Source organism: Cannabis sativa, chromosome X, assembly GCF_029168945.1.
Source record: "Cannabis sativa cultivar Pink pepper isolate KNU-18-1 chromosome X, ASM2916894v1, whole genome shotgun sequence".
Taxonomy (NCBI): Eukaryota; Viridiplantae; Streptophyta; class Magnoliopsida; order Rosales; family Cannabaceae; genus Cannabis; species Cannabis sativa.
In genome coordinates this window covers 42,025,825-42,042,352 of record NC_083610.1, presented here as the reverse complement: position 1 = coordinate 42,042,352, position 16,528 = coordinate 42,025,825, and the positions used below count along the sequence as shown (strand labels likewise).

The 16,528-nt window shown below is 34.5% G+C and overlaps 1 protein-coding gene across 1 annotated transcript; it reads left to right on the top strand.

Moving 5' to 3' along the window:
- Window positions 1-6,753: 6,753 nt before the first annotated feature.
- On the top strand, window positions 6,754-9,034 carry LOC133031704 (G-type lectin S-receptor-like serine/threonine-protein kinase LECRK3). The gene has a single exon (XM_061105258.1). It carries the CDS (start codon window positions 6,883-6,885, stop codon window positions 8,908-8,910), a length of 2,028 nt encoding a protein of 675 aa, XP_060961241.1. The 5' UTR covers window positions 6,754-6,882; the 3' UTR covers window positions 8,911-9,034.
- The last annotated feature ends 7,494 nt before the right edge of the window (window positions 9,035-16,528 follow it).

Below are 16,528 nucleotides of genomic sequence, written 5' to 3'. Positions count from 1 at the left end.
TCACGATCGGTCCATGGTTTTGTTTTTTCCTTTTTTTCATTTTTCGGTGTTTATTTCGAATTCTATATACATTACTATATTCGTATAGTATTATAGATCGATCTAAGCATTGAAAATCCATTGAAAAACTTAAAGATGGAAAAAATTTTCAGTTAAAACTTTTTCGGACCCGATTAATTTCGTGATATTAAAGTATATATTTTTTCGTGTTTTTGTGCATAAAATCTATGTGGATCTCTTTATTATTTGATTTAGAACCATTTAGATTTGAAAACACGAAATTTGGTCGTCGGAAACGCAATTTTCGATCGGGTTTGGGTCGGGTTCGACGGACCCGCGTGCAGAAAAACGGGTCAAAATCGACCCGGTTTGGCTGAAGAAGACGACGCAAACGACATGTCGTTTGCCAAAAAACGACGTGTCGTTTGCCCAAAACGACGTGTCGTTTGTCAAAAACGACGTGTCGTTTGAAAGCCTTCAGTTTAGCTGTCGTTGTTGAAAAACGACATGTCGTTTTTCACATTGTGGAAAACGACATGTCGTTTATAGTTTTATGCCTCAGCCCTGCATTGAGTAAAACGACGTGTCGTTTTTCTGTTAGGGAAAACGACGTGTCGTTTTCTTCAGCATTTTCAGCCCCTTCAATTTTTGGTTAAACGACGTGTCGTTTTGCTTTTTGCAAAAACGACATGTCGTTTGGCAGTATGGATTTTTCAAAAAAAAAAAAAAAAAAAAAAGGAATAATTCCGAATTTTTGATAAATTTTTTATTTATTTGGAATATTAATTATTTTCCTATTTTGTGTGTTAATTTAGTCAATAAATTGCATTTAGTTAATTTTCCATTTTTGTTTAATACATATATATAGTATAAATTGAAAATGGAAATTTGTTTAAATTTGGTAATTTATTACATGATTTATTTAGGCATGTAAAAATTGTGCTAATTTGTGCATTTAATTATATATTACCAAATTTATGCAATTTATTGTCTAAATTAATTTTGAAAAATCTGCCATTAATTTCATATTAAGGAATTAGCATTTAATTAATAATCATACATTAATTGTATTATTTTGTATTTAATTGACAAATTTATGTTTAATGCAATTAATTTAAATTTGTATGATTTAAATGTTCTACATAAATTTCTTTTATAGTGCTAGATATATTTAGAAATATTCAAACATTAAGATAGGTTGAATATTTTATTTAGCAATTAAGTTTCATAAAACTTCATAAAATTATTCATAAAATATTCATAAAACTTTATAAAATGAATAAAATATGAATAAAACGTAAGTAATTTTGTGGTTTGACATAAGAAAACATGAACCTGGGACAAATGCTCATATCTAGAACGGTTTTTAATGATCTTCGGACGACCACACTAGGAGCACTAATCTCAGTGATTGTCTATTATGTTAATAACGAAATTACTTTTAGGTAGAGCCCAATACCTAATGTCTAAAGTGAAAATATAATTTTTTATAATTAGGGAGTAGCCACAGCATCTTTAATTATATAAAATTATATATTAATTAAAATTCACCTTAATGGACAAAACTTGTAATTAATTATTTGGATATAATAATTTTACCCCACAGGGATTTTATTATATTTTTATAATTAATTAGGATAATATATTAAGTTAAATTCTCTTAATTTACCCCACAGGGAGTTATGAGGATTTGAATTAATAGTGTTATCACAAATTTTAATTAAAGATAGATTTCATTCCTCCATTATTTCTAAATTAAATACTTCATTAAATCTATCATAAAGTTCATCTAATTTTATTAGATTTAAAATTTAGCCCACATGCAATTTTAGATTTAATAAAATTTTCATCTTCATCATGTTTCTACATTGGTAAAACATGAATTCATTAAAGCCTCAATTCTTTTAACATCTAAATTTTTTGTAATCCTACTCTTGCAGCTATTTCATCCACCTCTAAATATGCTGAAATCACTAGTGAAATCCCTGAGCTTAGGAGTGACAACTTCAAAATCTGGAAGGAACGAGTTCTTCTCCACCTAGCTTGCACTGACATGGATTATGCAATAAGGAAAGATGAACCATTTGCTATCAACGATACTAGCACTGCTGCCGAGATTGCACTTTGCGTGAAAAGTGGGAGCAATCTAATCGTCTCTGCATCATGTTCATTATGTCCAGAATTCCTATGGGAATGCGTGGATCGGTGGAGCCACCTGAGAAGGTGAAAGACTTTATCAAAGTTATGGATGAGCAGTTTGACACTTCAGATAAATCTTTATTCATCAACCTCATCCAAGAGTTCTCGTCCACAAAACTCACCGGTGTTAAAGGAGTTCGAGAACATATTTCTAAAATGAGGGACATCACTGCTCATTTGAAGAAACTCGACGTTATCATTCCTGATACCTTCCTGGTTCATTACATCCTTCACAATCTTCCTTCATGGTATGGGCCTTTCAAAATTTCCTACAACACACATAAAGAAAAATGGACTATCAATGAATTGATGACCATGTGTGTTCAAGAGGAAGCCAGGCTCTACGGGAGCAAGGAGAAAGTGTTCACCTGACCACTCAACCTAAGAAACGCAAGCCATTCAAGAAGAACAAATGGAAAAAGCCCATGGCTCCCAAGGCTGCCATAAAGAAAGATTCCATCAAATGTTTCTTTTGTAAACAAAAGGGACATGCTAAAAGGGAGTGCAGCCAGTTCAAGAAATGGATGGATGACAAAGGTAATCCAATTTCCTTAGTATGTTATGAATCTAATATGGCTAATGTTAATCTTAACACATGGTGGATTGATTAGGTTCAACAATTCACATAACAAATTCCTTGCGGGATATTCAAAATCTAAGGAAGCCGGTGGCAAGTGAGCAAAGCATCTTATGCGGAAACAAGATGGGCTCACATGTGGAAGCTATTGGAACATGCAATTTAGTTTTAAGTAATGGTTTTATTTTAAAGTTAGAAAAGACCTTTTATGTACCAAGTTTCTCTAGAAACTTGATTTCAGTTTCAAGACTTATACCCTTTGGTTTTTCCTTTACATTTTCAGACAAATATTTCAATTTATATTATAAATGCTGAATGTGTTGGAAATGGTATTTTGTACGATGGTCTTTCTTGCCTTAATTTACAAAATAATACCACTAATAATGTTATGCATGTTCACGCTGGCACTAAAAGATGTGTTATGAAAGAGGATTCCTGTACATTGTGGCACCGGAGATTGGGACATATCTCCATTGATAGAATTAAAAGGTTGGTAAAAGATGGGGTACTCAATACCTTAGATTTTAATGACTTTGATACTTGTGTGGATTGCATTAAGGGAAAGCAAACCTCCAAGTACGTCAAAGCGGTGTCCATAGGAGTTCGGAAATATTAGAAATCATACATACTGATATATGTAGTCCAGATATGGAGTCACATGGTCAGAAATACTTCATCTCATTCATAGATGATTACTCACGCTACATGTATATCTACTTACTTCATAATAAAAGTGAAGCATTAGATGTCTTTAAGATATTTAAAGCTGAAGTAGAGAAACAATGCAACAAGCAAATTAAGATAGTGAGATCAGATAGAGGAGGTGAGTATTATGGTAGATACACAGAAGATGGACAAGCACCTGGTGCATTTGCGAAGTTTCTTGAAGAAAATGGGATTGTTGCCCATTACACCTTGCCGTACACCGAGCAAAATGGTGTTGCAGAAAGAAGAAACCGAACATTAATGGACATGGTGCGGAGTATGCTTAGTAGCAACTCTAACCTTCCTAAATCCTTGTGGACTGAAGCATTAAAGACATCCGTGTACATATTAAACCGAGTTCCAACAAAGGCAGTCTCAAAAACTCCTTTTGAATTATGGAAAGGTTGGAAACCAAGTTTGAATCATGTACGCATTTGGGGATGTCCATCTGAAGTCAGAATATATAATCCACAAGAGAAGAAATTGGACCCAAGGACCATAAGCGGATTCTTTATAGGGTACGCTGAAAAGTCTAAAGGTTACAAGTTTTATTGTCCATCTCATAGCACAAGAATTGTGGAATCAAGGAATGCAAAATTTCTTGAGAATGCCTTGATCAGTGGGAGTGATCAATCAAAGGACTTAGGTCCTGAGAAAGATCCTTCAGAACCTTCCACTTCAAAAGCAAGATTGATAATGGTTAACACTCCTGTAGTTCAAACGAATGTTGAACAACCATTACCAATCACTGAAGATCCACAAGTTGGTAATGATAATCCAGTAGATCAAAATGTTCAAGAGTTGCCTGCAACTGTTGAACAACCTGCTGAACCTGCTGCTGCTCCCCAAGAGCCTGTTGGTGAAGTCTTAAGAAGATCTACTAGACCTATCAAACCAAAGATTTACAAAGACTATGTTGTGTATTTATTAGAATCTGATATTGGAATTGGAAATGATCCAGAAACGTTTTTACAAGCTATGAACAGTAGAGAATCAAAATTGTGGTACAATGCTATGGATGATGAAATGAATTCTATGAGGTGCAACAGAGTCTGGGAACTTGTAAAGTTGCCTAATGGGGCGAGAGCCATTGGCTGTAAATGGGTCTATAAAACTAAGAAAGACTCATTAGGCAACACTGAGAGGTACAAAGCGAGACTTGTTGCTAAAGGATTCACTCAAGAGGAAGGAATTGACTATACGGAGACTTTTTCTCCTGTATCAAAGAAAGATTCCCTCAGAGTCATCTTGGCATTAGTTGCTCATTTTGATTTAGAGCTGGAGCAGATGGATGTAAAAACTGCTTTTCTGAATGGTGATCTAGAGGAGGAGGTATACATGAAACAACCAGAAGGATTCTCCTCTAGTGAAGGTCAGGATTTGGTATGCAAGCTCAAGAAGTCCATCTATGGATTAAAACAAGCATCCCGCCAATGGTATTTAAAATTTCATGATGTCATCTCTTCCTTTGGATTTGAAGAGAATGTCATGGATCAATGCATATACCTGAAGGAAAGTGGGAGTAAGATCTGTTTTCTTGTTTTATATGTGGACGATATTCTTCTTGCATCCAATGATAAAGGGTTGCTACGTGAAGTGAAACAATTTCTTTCAAAGAACTTTGAGATGAAAGACATGGGTGAAGCATCCTATGTCATAGGCATTAAGATTCATAGAGATAGATACCGAGGTATCTTAGGTTTATCTCAAGAAGCCTACATCAACAGAGTTTTAGAAAGATTTCATATGAAAGATTGTTCACCGAGCATTGCTCCAATTGTGAAGGGTGATAAATTAAATTTGAGCCAGTGCCCAAAGAATGATTTTGAAAGAGAACAAATGAAGAACATTCCTTATGCTTCTGCTGTCGGAAGCCTAATGTATGCTCAGGTGTGCACAAGACCCGACATTGCTTATTCTGTCGGAATGTTAGGAAGATTTCAGAGTAACCTGGGGATAGACCCTTTGGAAAGCCGCAAAGAAAGTAATGAGGTATCTTCGGGGTACTAAGGATTACAAACGATGTTCAAACGAACCGACAATCTAGAAGTAGTTGGCTACTCGGACTCAGATTTCGCTGGTTGCACTGATTCACGTAAATCTACATCTGGTTACGTGTTTATGTTTGCTGGTGGAGCTGTGTCCTGGAGGAGTAACAAACAAACCTTGACTGCTACTTCTACTATGGAGGCTGAGTTCGTTTCTTGTTTTGAGGCTACATCACATGGTGTATGGCTAAAGAGTTTCATTTCAGGCCTTAGAGTGGTTGATTCCATTGCAAGGCCGCTAAAGATGTTCTGTGACAATTCAGCTGCTGTTTTCATGGCTAAGAACAACAAAAGTGGAAGTCGAAGCAAGCACATCGACATTAAGTACTTAGCTATTAGAGAACGTGTTAAGGAAAATAAAGTGGTCATTCAACACATTAGCACTGAATTGATGATTGCCGATCCTATGACAAAAGGCTTGCCACCTCATAAATTCAAGGATCATGTAGAGAACATGGGACTTGGTTCCCTTATGTAATTTGTACAAATAAAGTTATTATTAATGAAACTCTTATTTTTATTTTTCTCATATTTATGCGCATCTTAATTTTACATTTGAGAAAAATTTCAGAGGACCTGAATAAACATAAGGTTTAGGGTTTATTCACTTAAGTACATTGCCACATAAAGTACATTGTTATATAATAAATGTATTGTAATACATGGAAGATAATACTCGATTCATAATGAGGACATGTCGCTATGATTCGTATGTTTATTATAATGAGGAACGTTGGGTTTGAATATTTTAGTTTAAATGCTGACCAAGTGGGAGAATATTAGAATATTTTTATTTATGGAAATTATTTTCTAATTAAGGAAATGATTTTCTATTTAAGGAAATAAATAAATAATTGATTTTCTGATAAATGAATATTTTATATTCATTGAATCTGAACAAAATCAATTATGTAATATTCTATATATGGTCAGATTTCTATATTCATTACCTGATTTGATTTCCTGAATTAATCTCGGTCCCCGAGCTCCTCACTCATTCTGAATCCATTCAGCAAATTCCATCTAAAGAGAGTTGAGAGAGCGAGGAAGCCCGAACTCCAATACTGAAGCTATCGCAGGGATTGAAGCTCAAAGATCAATGGCTGGAGGTACATCGATCCTTTCATTGCATATATTATTGATATGATTAAAGTTTATTTTCCGCATTTCATATCATTGTATATGCTATATTACATACACTATATATATAGTCTAACAGACAAGATAAAGGAGAAGACAGTCGTATGGACAGCAAACCGGGATCAACAGCAGCCACTCCCACAGAGCACAACACTTGTTTTGAATGATTTCGCCAACTTTGTTTCCCTTGATCAGCCTGCTGCCTCAGCTTCAATGCTCGATTCGGGTAATTTTGTCCTTTACAACTCAGATTCAGAGGCCATATGGCAGAGTTTTGAGAATCCAACAGATACCCTTTTGTCAGGGCAGATTTTGGAGACAGGAAAAGAGCTTGTCTCAGCTGTCTCCGAGTCAAATCACTCCTCCGGAGAATTTCAACTTACCATGCAGACTGATGGTAATTTGGTTCTATACCCTGCAATCAAAGATCACTTAGACTATCATGCTTACTGGGGCACCGGAACTTACTGGAAAGGATCACCAAAAATTACTTTGAGCCTTCGTCCCAATGGCCAATTAGAGCTGCTCAACTCTACAAGCAAAGCTAGTGTATACACACTTCACCCTGCAAATTGGATACACCCCATGAACCATGTTACCTTTCGTCTAACAATTGATGTTGATGGAATATTAAGATTGTATTCTCACAGCTTGGTTCAGGTCAATAGCAGCTGGAATGTCGAATGGAATTCGACTAACAATAGGTGTGATCCTACTGGATTGTGTGGCATGAATGCATATTGTGTTCTTGATCAAAATCAACAACCCAATTGTACATGTCTTCCTGGTCATGCTTTCATTGACCAAAGCCAGAAAAGATTAGGCTGTGAAAGAAAGAGTAAGATAGATTATTGCACAACTAATCAATATACTGTTTCACTTGTGGAATTTGATAAAGTTTTGTGGGAAAACAACTCCTACTCTATTGTTCCAAAGAACAACAGGATTGATTGTGAACAAGATTGCTTGAATGATTGTCAATGCGAAATTGCTATGTATAAATCAACCACCTGCAAAAAATTAAGGTTGCCACTGAGATATGCCAAAGCGGATCAGAGAAATAGCAATGTAGTGACCATGGTCAAAGTGCTTAATCAAAATTCTGAGGCATTGTATTTTGGGGTGACGAAAGGAAGAAGTGAACGAGTTCGAAATAGATTCTTTATTAGCAGTGTTGTGTGCATTGTATTTTCTTTCATTTTCTTATTACTTTCTATGTTTCTATGTTGCAGAAGCAATTTCCACTCTCATAGAATAGTTTATAAGGAACCCAATACACAGATATTGAAGGTAGATGAAGTACTAACCGTTCGATCATTTACATTCAACGAGCTTGAAATAGCTACAAATTTCTTCATGGAGCCATTGGGAAAGGGTTCTTTTGGAACGGTCTTTAAAGGAACCTTAAGATTTCCAGATGGGGAAAGAGCCATTGCTGTCAAAAGGCTCGAGAAAGTTGCAGTCGAAGGAGAGGTGGAATTCTTAAATGAAATGAGATCCATTGGTAGAACTCACCACAAAAATCTGGTTCGTCTTCTTGGTTATTGCCATGAAAATTCAAACAGGCTTCTAGTCTATGATTACATGAGCCATGGATCATTATCAAACTATCTCTTCAAATCAGAGACAAAACCACATTGGAATGACAGAGTGAAAATAGCTTTGGGCATTGCTCGCGGCATCTTATATCTGCATGAAGATTGCGAGAATAAGATCATTCATTGTGACATAAATCCCAACAACATATTGATCGATGAGAATTGTGATGCCAAAATAGCAAATTTTGGATTGGCAAAGCTACTGATGCCAGATCAAACAAGGACACACACCGGGATTAGAGGAACGAGGGGGTTCGTGGGTCCAGAGTGGCACAAGGGCCAGCCTATTACAACCAAAGCTGATGTTTACAGCTTTGGAATTGTTCTTCTGGTGATCATATGTTGTCGTCCAAGTGTTGATGTTAGTGTTCCTGAAAAAGAAGCCATCTTAGTCAATTGGGTTTACGAGCGTTTCATGAATAATAATTCGAAAAGTCTAATGATTAATGAAGAAGTGAACGAGGAAGAGTTTGACAGATTGTTGAAGATTGGGATTTGGTGTATACAAGAAGAGCCAACAATTCGTCCTCCTATGAAGAAGGTAGTGGCCATGCTGGAAGGAACTCTAGCTATTCCTATTCCTCCATGCATAGTTTCTTGCAATGATTCCTCCAAGTATTTCTTAGATATAGTTCATGCTTAAATTTATTTATAATGTTGTCATTGTGCTTTCTTTTTCTAAGAAAGGAATTATATTTGTAGTTTGATCTCTTTCTTTTTCATTCTGTGAAGTAATGAAATAAAATGGTAAGATTTGATGCTGCCTAGCACCGTGTTACAAAACTAATATGAGCCTTATAAGCTATTCAAAATTTCTATTGACCAAATCATCTTTTCCTCTATTCTCTCACTCCATACTAACTAACTTAGTGAAAAGTTACTATATCTCCATCAATCACAATACCCTTCCTCCTTCCAAGTCTCTAATTATCTTACTTTCCCTTCTCTCTAACAAATATAGATGTCGTTTGGTAATACTTTTATTTTTTAATTTTTTAATCACAAAATGAAAGTAAAATTTGTGTTTTTAAAAACTTTATTTTTAAAAAACAAAAATGCGTTCTGTAACCACTTTTGTTTTTCAATTTTAAAAACAAAAAACAAAAGTGTGTTCTGTAAAGTTTATTTTTATTTTTATTTTTTGATTTTATTTAAGTCGGGTCAAAATCTGGGGTCGGATTCAGGTTCGGGTCAGAAGCCGGGTTCAGCGCCAAGGCCGTGAGGAGAGAATTTGGGTCCGGGTCTGGTAGTAATCCAAAAGATTGATTAAGAAAAAAAAAACTGTTTAAAAAAATAATGAAAATGATTTTTTTTTAATTTTTATTTTTAATTATAAAATTAAAAAGTAAAAACAATTTTATAAAACATATTTTTTTAATAATATTTTCACTTTTTCACTTTTAAAAATAGAAAATTAATTTAAAAAATATTATCAAACGCTACCAGTTAGAAATTTTTTGACTAAAGTGTACTCGTCAAAAATATTTGAGTAAATTGTACTCTAAAATTAAAGATGTGTTAGAAACTAACACATGAGTGGGCAAAGTTTCTTTGACATTGACTTGGACCAAAGAACTTCAGAATTTCTAGACTTAATAAATTTATGAACAAATATCAATGAAACACTCAATCAAGTAATATTATGGTTCCATTTGGTTAAGGTTGTACTTTTATTTATAGCTAAAAGTAGAAAATAAGTAAAGTTTTGATTTATTTTTACGCTACACTAAAAAAAAATTATTTTTATTATTTGAATAATTATTATATGAAAATTTTTTTATTTAATAAAAAGTAAAAATGTTTCAATATCATTAAAAAAATTGTGAGTAAATTAAAATTATGTAAATTATTTTAATTTTAAAAATGAATTCTTAAAAGCTCTTTGGAAGTGCTACAAATCATAACTTCTTACAAAAGACTTAAATTGAAAAAAGACTTTTCATTATTTATCAAAGTACCCCAAAAAGAACTTTTTTAATTCTGAAAACCAAGCTTAAATTTATCTTACAAATAATAAGTCTCTTAGACCATCTTCAATGGAAGATGTAAAAGTTTAGCTATATTTTGTACAAAAAGTAATTTTGTAATATTTTTACATTAACTTTTACTATTATAATTTAATACATTTGTTTTGAGTTGCTTGATAGGACTCAATTATATTTTCACACTAAATCCATTTTAAGAAATTTTCGAAACTCTTCTATGAAAAATGACACGTATTCCTACTAATTCATCTTCTTCACACTGACATTTTAAGTTTTATCTTCTTAATTTTATTTTTTTGGTTTTTTTTAATTTTTACACTTTAAAGTAATTTTTTTTTTTTACTTTTACGAAAATCCACATAGCAACTAATAGAGCAACTTAAATCACAATCAAAATTCACATAGAAACTATCAGAGCAACCCAAACCGTAAAATTTAAAAAAAAAAATTAAAAAATAGTGTATGGAGTATTTTCCTTTTTTTTACCTTAAATTATCTTCATAAGAAACAACATCAACAAAAGGCTAGTCGATACCCACTCATGGAGAAGCTGACCTACAACTTGCTCTTGGCTTCCAAAAAGTCGATGCCCTACTTCTAGGCACACCCCATAAAAGTGTACACCAATCAACCACTGTGGCAAGTTTTGTAGAAACCTAAAGCATCAGGCCGACTACTCAAATGAGCCATTGAGCTTGGCCAGTTCGAGATCACATACCAACCAAGAACAACAATGAACGGTCAAGCTCTTGCAGACTTCGTGGCTGACTGCACCAACTCAACTCTTGAGACCCCTCAAAACTCAAGAGATCAACAAGAGCAAGAATAGCAACAAAATCCCGAAGAGCTAACATGAAAACTCCATGTTGACGGAAGCTGCACTGACCAATTGTTTGGTGCATGCATTGCCCTTACAACACCTTAGGGGCAACAACTGCACGAAAAAATAAAATTCGGCATCAAAGCCTCAAACAATGAGGTAAAATACGAAGCCCTAATAGTTGGCCTCAAGCTAGCGCATGAAGTACAGATTGACCACCTGGACATATACAGCGATTCTTAATTAGTTGTGAATCAAGTTCTAGATAAATACACAGCTCGAAGTGATAGAATGGTGGCATACTTGAGAAAAATCAGAGACTTGCTAAGTCAGCTCAAAGGCTACACGATTAGCACCATTGCACTTGCCCGTCTGGCAAGTAGCACCATTCCTGACAAAGAAAACTTGGTGCCCATAGAGTTCCTAGAAGAACCCAACAATATTGTCCTAGAAGAAATCGACATGTTGGATGACACTACAGCATGGATGACACCTATCGCAGCTTACCTCCAAACTGTAGCCTTGCCTGAAGACAAAAACGAAGCTAACAAACTAAGAAGAAAAGCTGTTAGGTACCTGATCCTAGACAGGATAATATACAGTTGGAGTTTCTCTATGCCTCTCCTGAGGTGCATCAACAAAGTCGAAGCTGAATAGCTTATGATAAGGCTTCTGCGGAACCATGTCGGGGGCAAAGCTTATCCAAAAAGATACTCTGACAAGGGTATTTTTGGCCAACGATGATCGAAGACTCGATGGACTATGTCAGAATATGTGACAAGTGCTACATATTCTCAAAAATCACATTTTCAAAATCATTCAAAGATCATTTAGGGATTAAGCCTAAACCACTCATATTTTAATTATTCGTTTGTTAACGTGACAAAGTCTAGCATGCAAAGTATTAAAAGAACACAACAAGCAAACATAAACATTCACTTTATTAACTTTAACATTCATTTTAAACATTCATTCAGTAGCATACACTTTCCCCCACAAAATTCTCATTCTTAGTTAAAGTAAACAAATTTGTCCCTATAGTCTGTGTGAACCCTACCTTGTTGAGAAGATAGCCTGAGACCAGATTCCTTCTCATCTCTGAAGTATGCATGACTTCTTTGAGAATCATAGCTTTTTAGAGGTAAACTTTAATTTTACATCACCAGTACCAGCAACAATAGTAGTGTGGAAGTCACCTAACAACACTTTCTTATCCTCTGTTGCAGTCGTGTATGTTTTGAACATAGCACGATCAAAGTAGACACGCGGAAGAAGCACCAGTGTCTACCTAAAACCCTTCTGATCCACCAATTTGGTTGATTTCTGAAATCATAGTTGTATAAGGCAGCTCTTCAGTCTGGTTAGCCTGCAGAGCAGAACTAGACCTATTTCAACACTTGCATGCCATATGACCTAGTTTGTTACAAAGAAAACACAAATGTTCATTCTTATTAGGGGGTTGCTACTATTTGTTTTGGTTCCTTGGAATCCCATTCTAATTGTTATTCTGAAAATTATTGTTACAGTTCGGAGCATGCTTGCTGTAACGCCCCAACACATGGGGACGCCACGTGTGTCCTTTTACAAACTTACTTAGACTAATCTATTAGTTTGGAAAAGTACGGTTTAATTAAAAACTTTTAATTAAACTGGAATACAACTATCATTCAAAATACCACCATAATACGGGGATCCCCTGTTTATAAAACTTTTACACTAAGTTACAAAACTGCTATTACAAAAGAAAATTTACATTTTCAAATACAACTAAAGGTTGATCCTGCTTCCCGGAAGCCAAGACACCACGACTGATATGTACATTGCTGGAAGATTTCAGATTCATCCAAACACAGAACCTATTCTCCTTACCTGCACCACGAAGCACTCGTGAGTCACAAAGACTCAACAAGAAAAGCTACAAAATCCGAAAGCAATGTAAAATACAAATTACCACAATGTATTAAAATAAACATACTCATGATTCGGCATGCATTGATAATTTTACATCAATACAAACATATATTACATGCATTATAGGAATATCATAGGCAACCATTTCATAATTACAATAAGTAAATATTTACTCAATACATAGTCACACAATCTTAGTGCTTCATAAAGCGCTTTCAATCATACATCACCATAAACACATAATCTTAGTCGCATTACCATACACATGATCTCAGTGTTTCATAAAGCACTCTAATCACACATTACTATAATCACATAATCATGGTACTTTATAAAGTACATATTTACCACTCGTTAACCACAAGCTGAATATGTCACTATCATTGCCCGTTGAAAGTAAACAATAAGAAACCTATCCACGATTTCAAGAGTAATTACTCGTAGCGGTAATGACCGTAGCTTTATTATTTATGATAACAGTAATAACCGTGTCTTTCCCCCAGTCATAATCCAGTCACAAACAATAATAATCGTTTCTCATCATTATCTCGATTATAATCGAGTCACAAACGATAATGACCGTTCCTTATTATCACCTCGACCACAGTCGAGTCACTACGAATACATATCATTAATCTCGATCTTAATCAAGGCACTAACGATTATAACCGATTCTTATTTAGCTACTTAACAAAGCATTAAGCTTTTCTTACCTCAGTCAAGAACGCAAGTGTACAGGCCAACTCGAGTGGAAACAAAGCTGGGCGATCCCGGTCCTATGTCACGACAACTAAAACTCAATAAATGCATTAAACCAAAACTCCATAATAAAACCCCAATCCAAAACCGAATAGGAACCTAACTTCCAGCAACTCCAAAATAGGTCATATAGCACATAAACAACCTAAAACAGATACTATGCACCACCCCGAGCAAAAATAGAACTTGAAGAAAATCTAAGAATTTCCCCTGCAGGGCAACCGGTCGACCGGTTCTATTGCACCATAACCAACCGGTCGACCGAATCTGTCAGGCCACAAATTCAAGAGTTTTCTTCCCCAAACACGAACCAAACTCTTCCCAAACCTGTGTAATAGCTCCAGAATAGTAAAGTATCATAAATACAACATACTCAATTCATCAATTCATCACAACTCATCAAATTACTCGAGTCATCAAACTAGAATCCAAGAAATGGGGTTTAAACTAAAAAAAATTCTAAACCAAGCTAAACAACCAAGAAATCACCCAATTAGAACTTGAACAAATCTTAATATTACACTTGAAACAAACTCTGAACTTAAGTAAATCATACAACCCCAAACTTAAAAATTCTACCAAAATTCCAACCTAAAATCTGAGAAAAACAAGACAAAAGTGAGAAGGTCTTACCTTAATGTCTACCCCACTTCTAAACCCTATTAGTTTAGCCAAGAGATGAAGAATTTGCTGAGAAAATTCTTGAATTGCTGCTGCTATCCTAGGGCACGAAGGGAAAGAAAGAAAAAAAGAAGATGGAACCTTGTATATACCTGATGCTTCTAATCCTTTCTAACCCTTTTTCCTATATTTCATTTCATTTATTAACATTATCTTTTTTTAATGATCAGCCACTAAATCTAATTGTAAACCAAATAATTATCTAACCCCAAAAGATTATTTTACCCTTTATGATACCCTTAACCCTAAGACACATCTAGGGACAGCTTGGTAATTCTAGCTATTCCCACCAAACCGACATCTTAAAATTCTAACTTGTTCGGAATACTTCCAATACAATCCATAGTCGTCGTGCCCGAAAATATTATTTATATTATTTTTTTCTAAAAATGGTATCCACGATACCCACATATTTCAATAAAATCTCTTAAACTAATAAATTACGCTTTATTTGTTCCTTTAATCGCATTTCACTAATAAATTCATAATTAGCTTAAGTAGGATTATAATCCTACTCTGATACCCTCTAATCACATATTTAATAAAATATGCCCACTTAACTATCATTATAATTTTCTAGGATATTACATTACCACTCACTAAATTTTACTAATTATCACACATTTAGCTTAAGTAAGATCATAATACTATCACATATTTAATAAAATATGTCCAATTAATTACCATTATATTTTCGGGATATTACACTTGCGATACTAGTTCTTAAAAAAAATTTGCCGGTGGGTTTTAGAATCGCACTGGATTTCTTAGTGTTTTTGTTTGACACAACAAGCACATCTTCTATTGGTCTTGTTTACGAGCATCCTCCTCAATGCGAAGGCGAGTGATTAAATTTTCCAAAGAAAATTCTTTTATTTTGTGCCTGAGAATATTTTTAGAATCTTTCCAATGAGGAGGCAATTGGTCAATAATAACAACAATTTAGAATTATTCATCTAAAGACATACCTTCAAAAATTATTTCATGAACAATTTTTTGAAGTTCATGAAACTGAGCCTCTATTGACTTATTGTTAGTCATCTGGAATTTGAGGTAGTGGCTAACAGCGTACTTCTTAGTTTCAGCTTCATCAGTGTCGTATTTCTTTTGAAGTGCATCTCGAATTCCCTTAGTAATCTTGTCAAAATTATAGTATTCATACAAATCATCAGATAAAACCATTCAGAATATAATTTTTGCACAAAAAATCATTCTCGACCCAGCTTGCTAAATCAGCAGTTTGCTTCTGCTTTTCATCATCCTTACCAGTATCACAAACAACAGGTTTATTAGTCATCAAAACATAAGAAACCTTTTTCATAGTAAGAAAAATAATATTTTATGTTCCATCTTTTAAAATGGTTTCCCACAAAACGAAAAAGGTGTGTTTAAATCAACAACACCAGAATTCTCATCGGTAGTCATACCTGTAGAATTATTTCGTGAGCAATTTTCTGAAGTTCATGAGACTGAGCCTCTACTGACTTATTGTCAGTCATCTGGAATTTGAGGTAGCGGCTAACGGGGAACATCTTAGTTTTAGCTTCCTTAGTGTCGAATTTCTTTTGAAGTGCATCCTAGATTTCCTAGCCATACAAATCATCAGATAAACCATTCACAATAAAATTTTTGCACAAAAATCATTCTGGACCTAGCTTGCTAAATTAGCAGTTTGCTTCTGCTTTTCATCTTCCTTAACAGTATCACAAACAACAAGTTTATTAGTCGTCATAACATAAGCAACCTTTTTCAAAGTGAGAAAAATAACATTTTTTGTTTTCATCTTTTAAAATGGTTTCCCTCAAAACAAAAAAGTTTGTTTATATCAACAACACCAGAATTCTCATCGGTAGTCAAGGAAGAAACACAACGTTTTAAAATTGTTGTAGATAGTTACTGCAAAAAAAAGGAACGAATTTACCGAATTAAAATTTGGGTTGAGTCATGATCTAGGTCAGTCTCTTTAAGACGTTCGTGGCACTATCTAGAATTGTGGAATTAGATTATCAACCTCATCATCCCCATGATAAAACTCAGCTTGGGTTGGTCGGTCGTACGACAATGGTGCACACGTGTGGTGGTCCAGTGTGTGAGTCATCACTCAT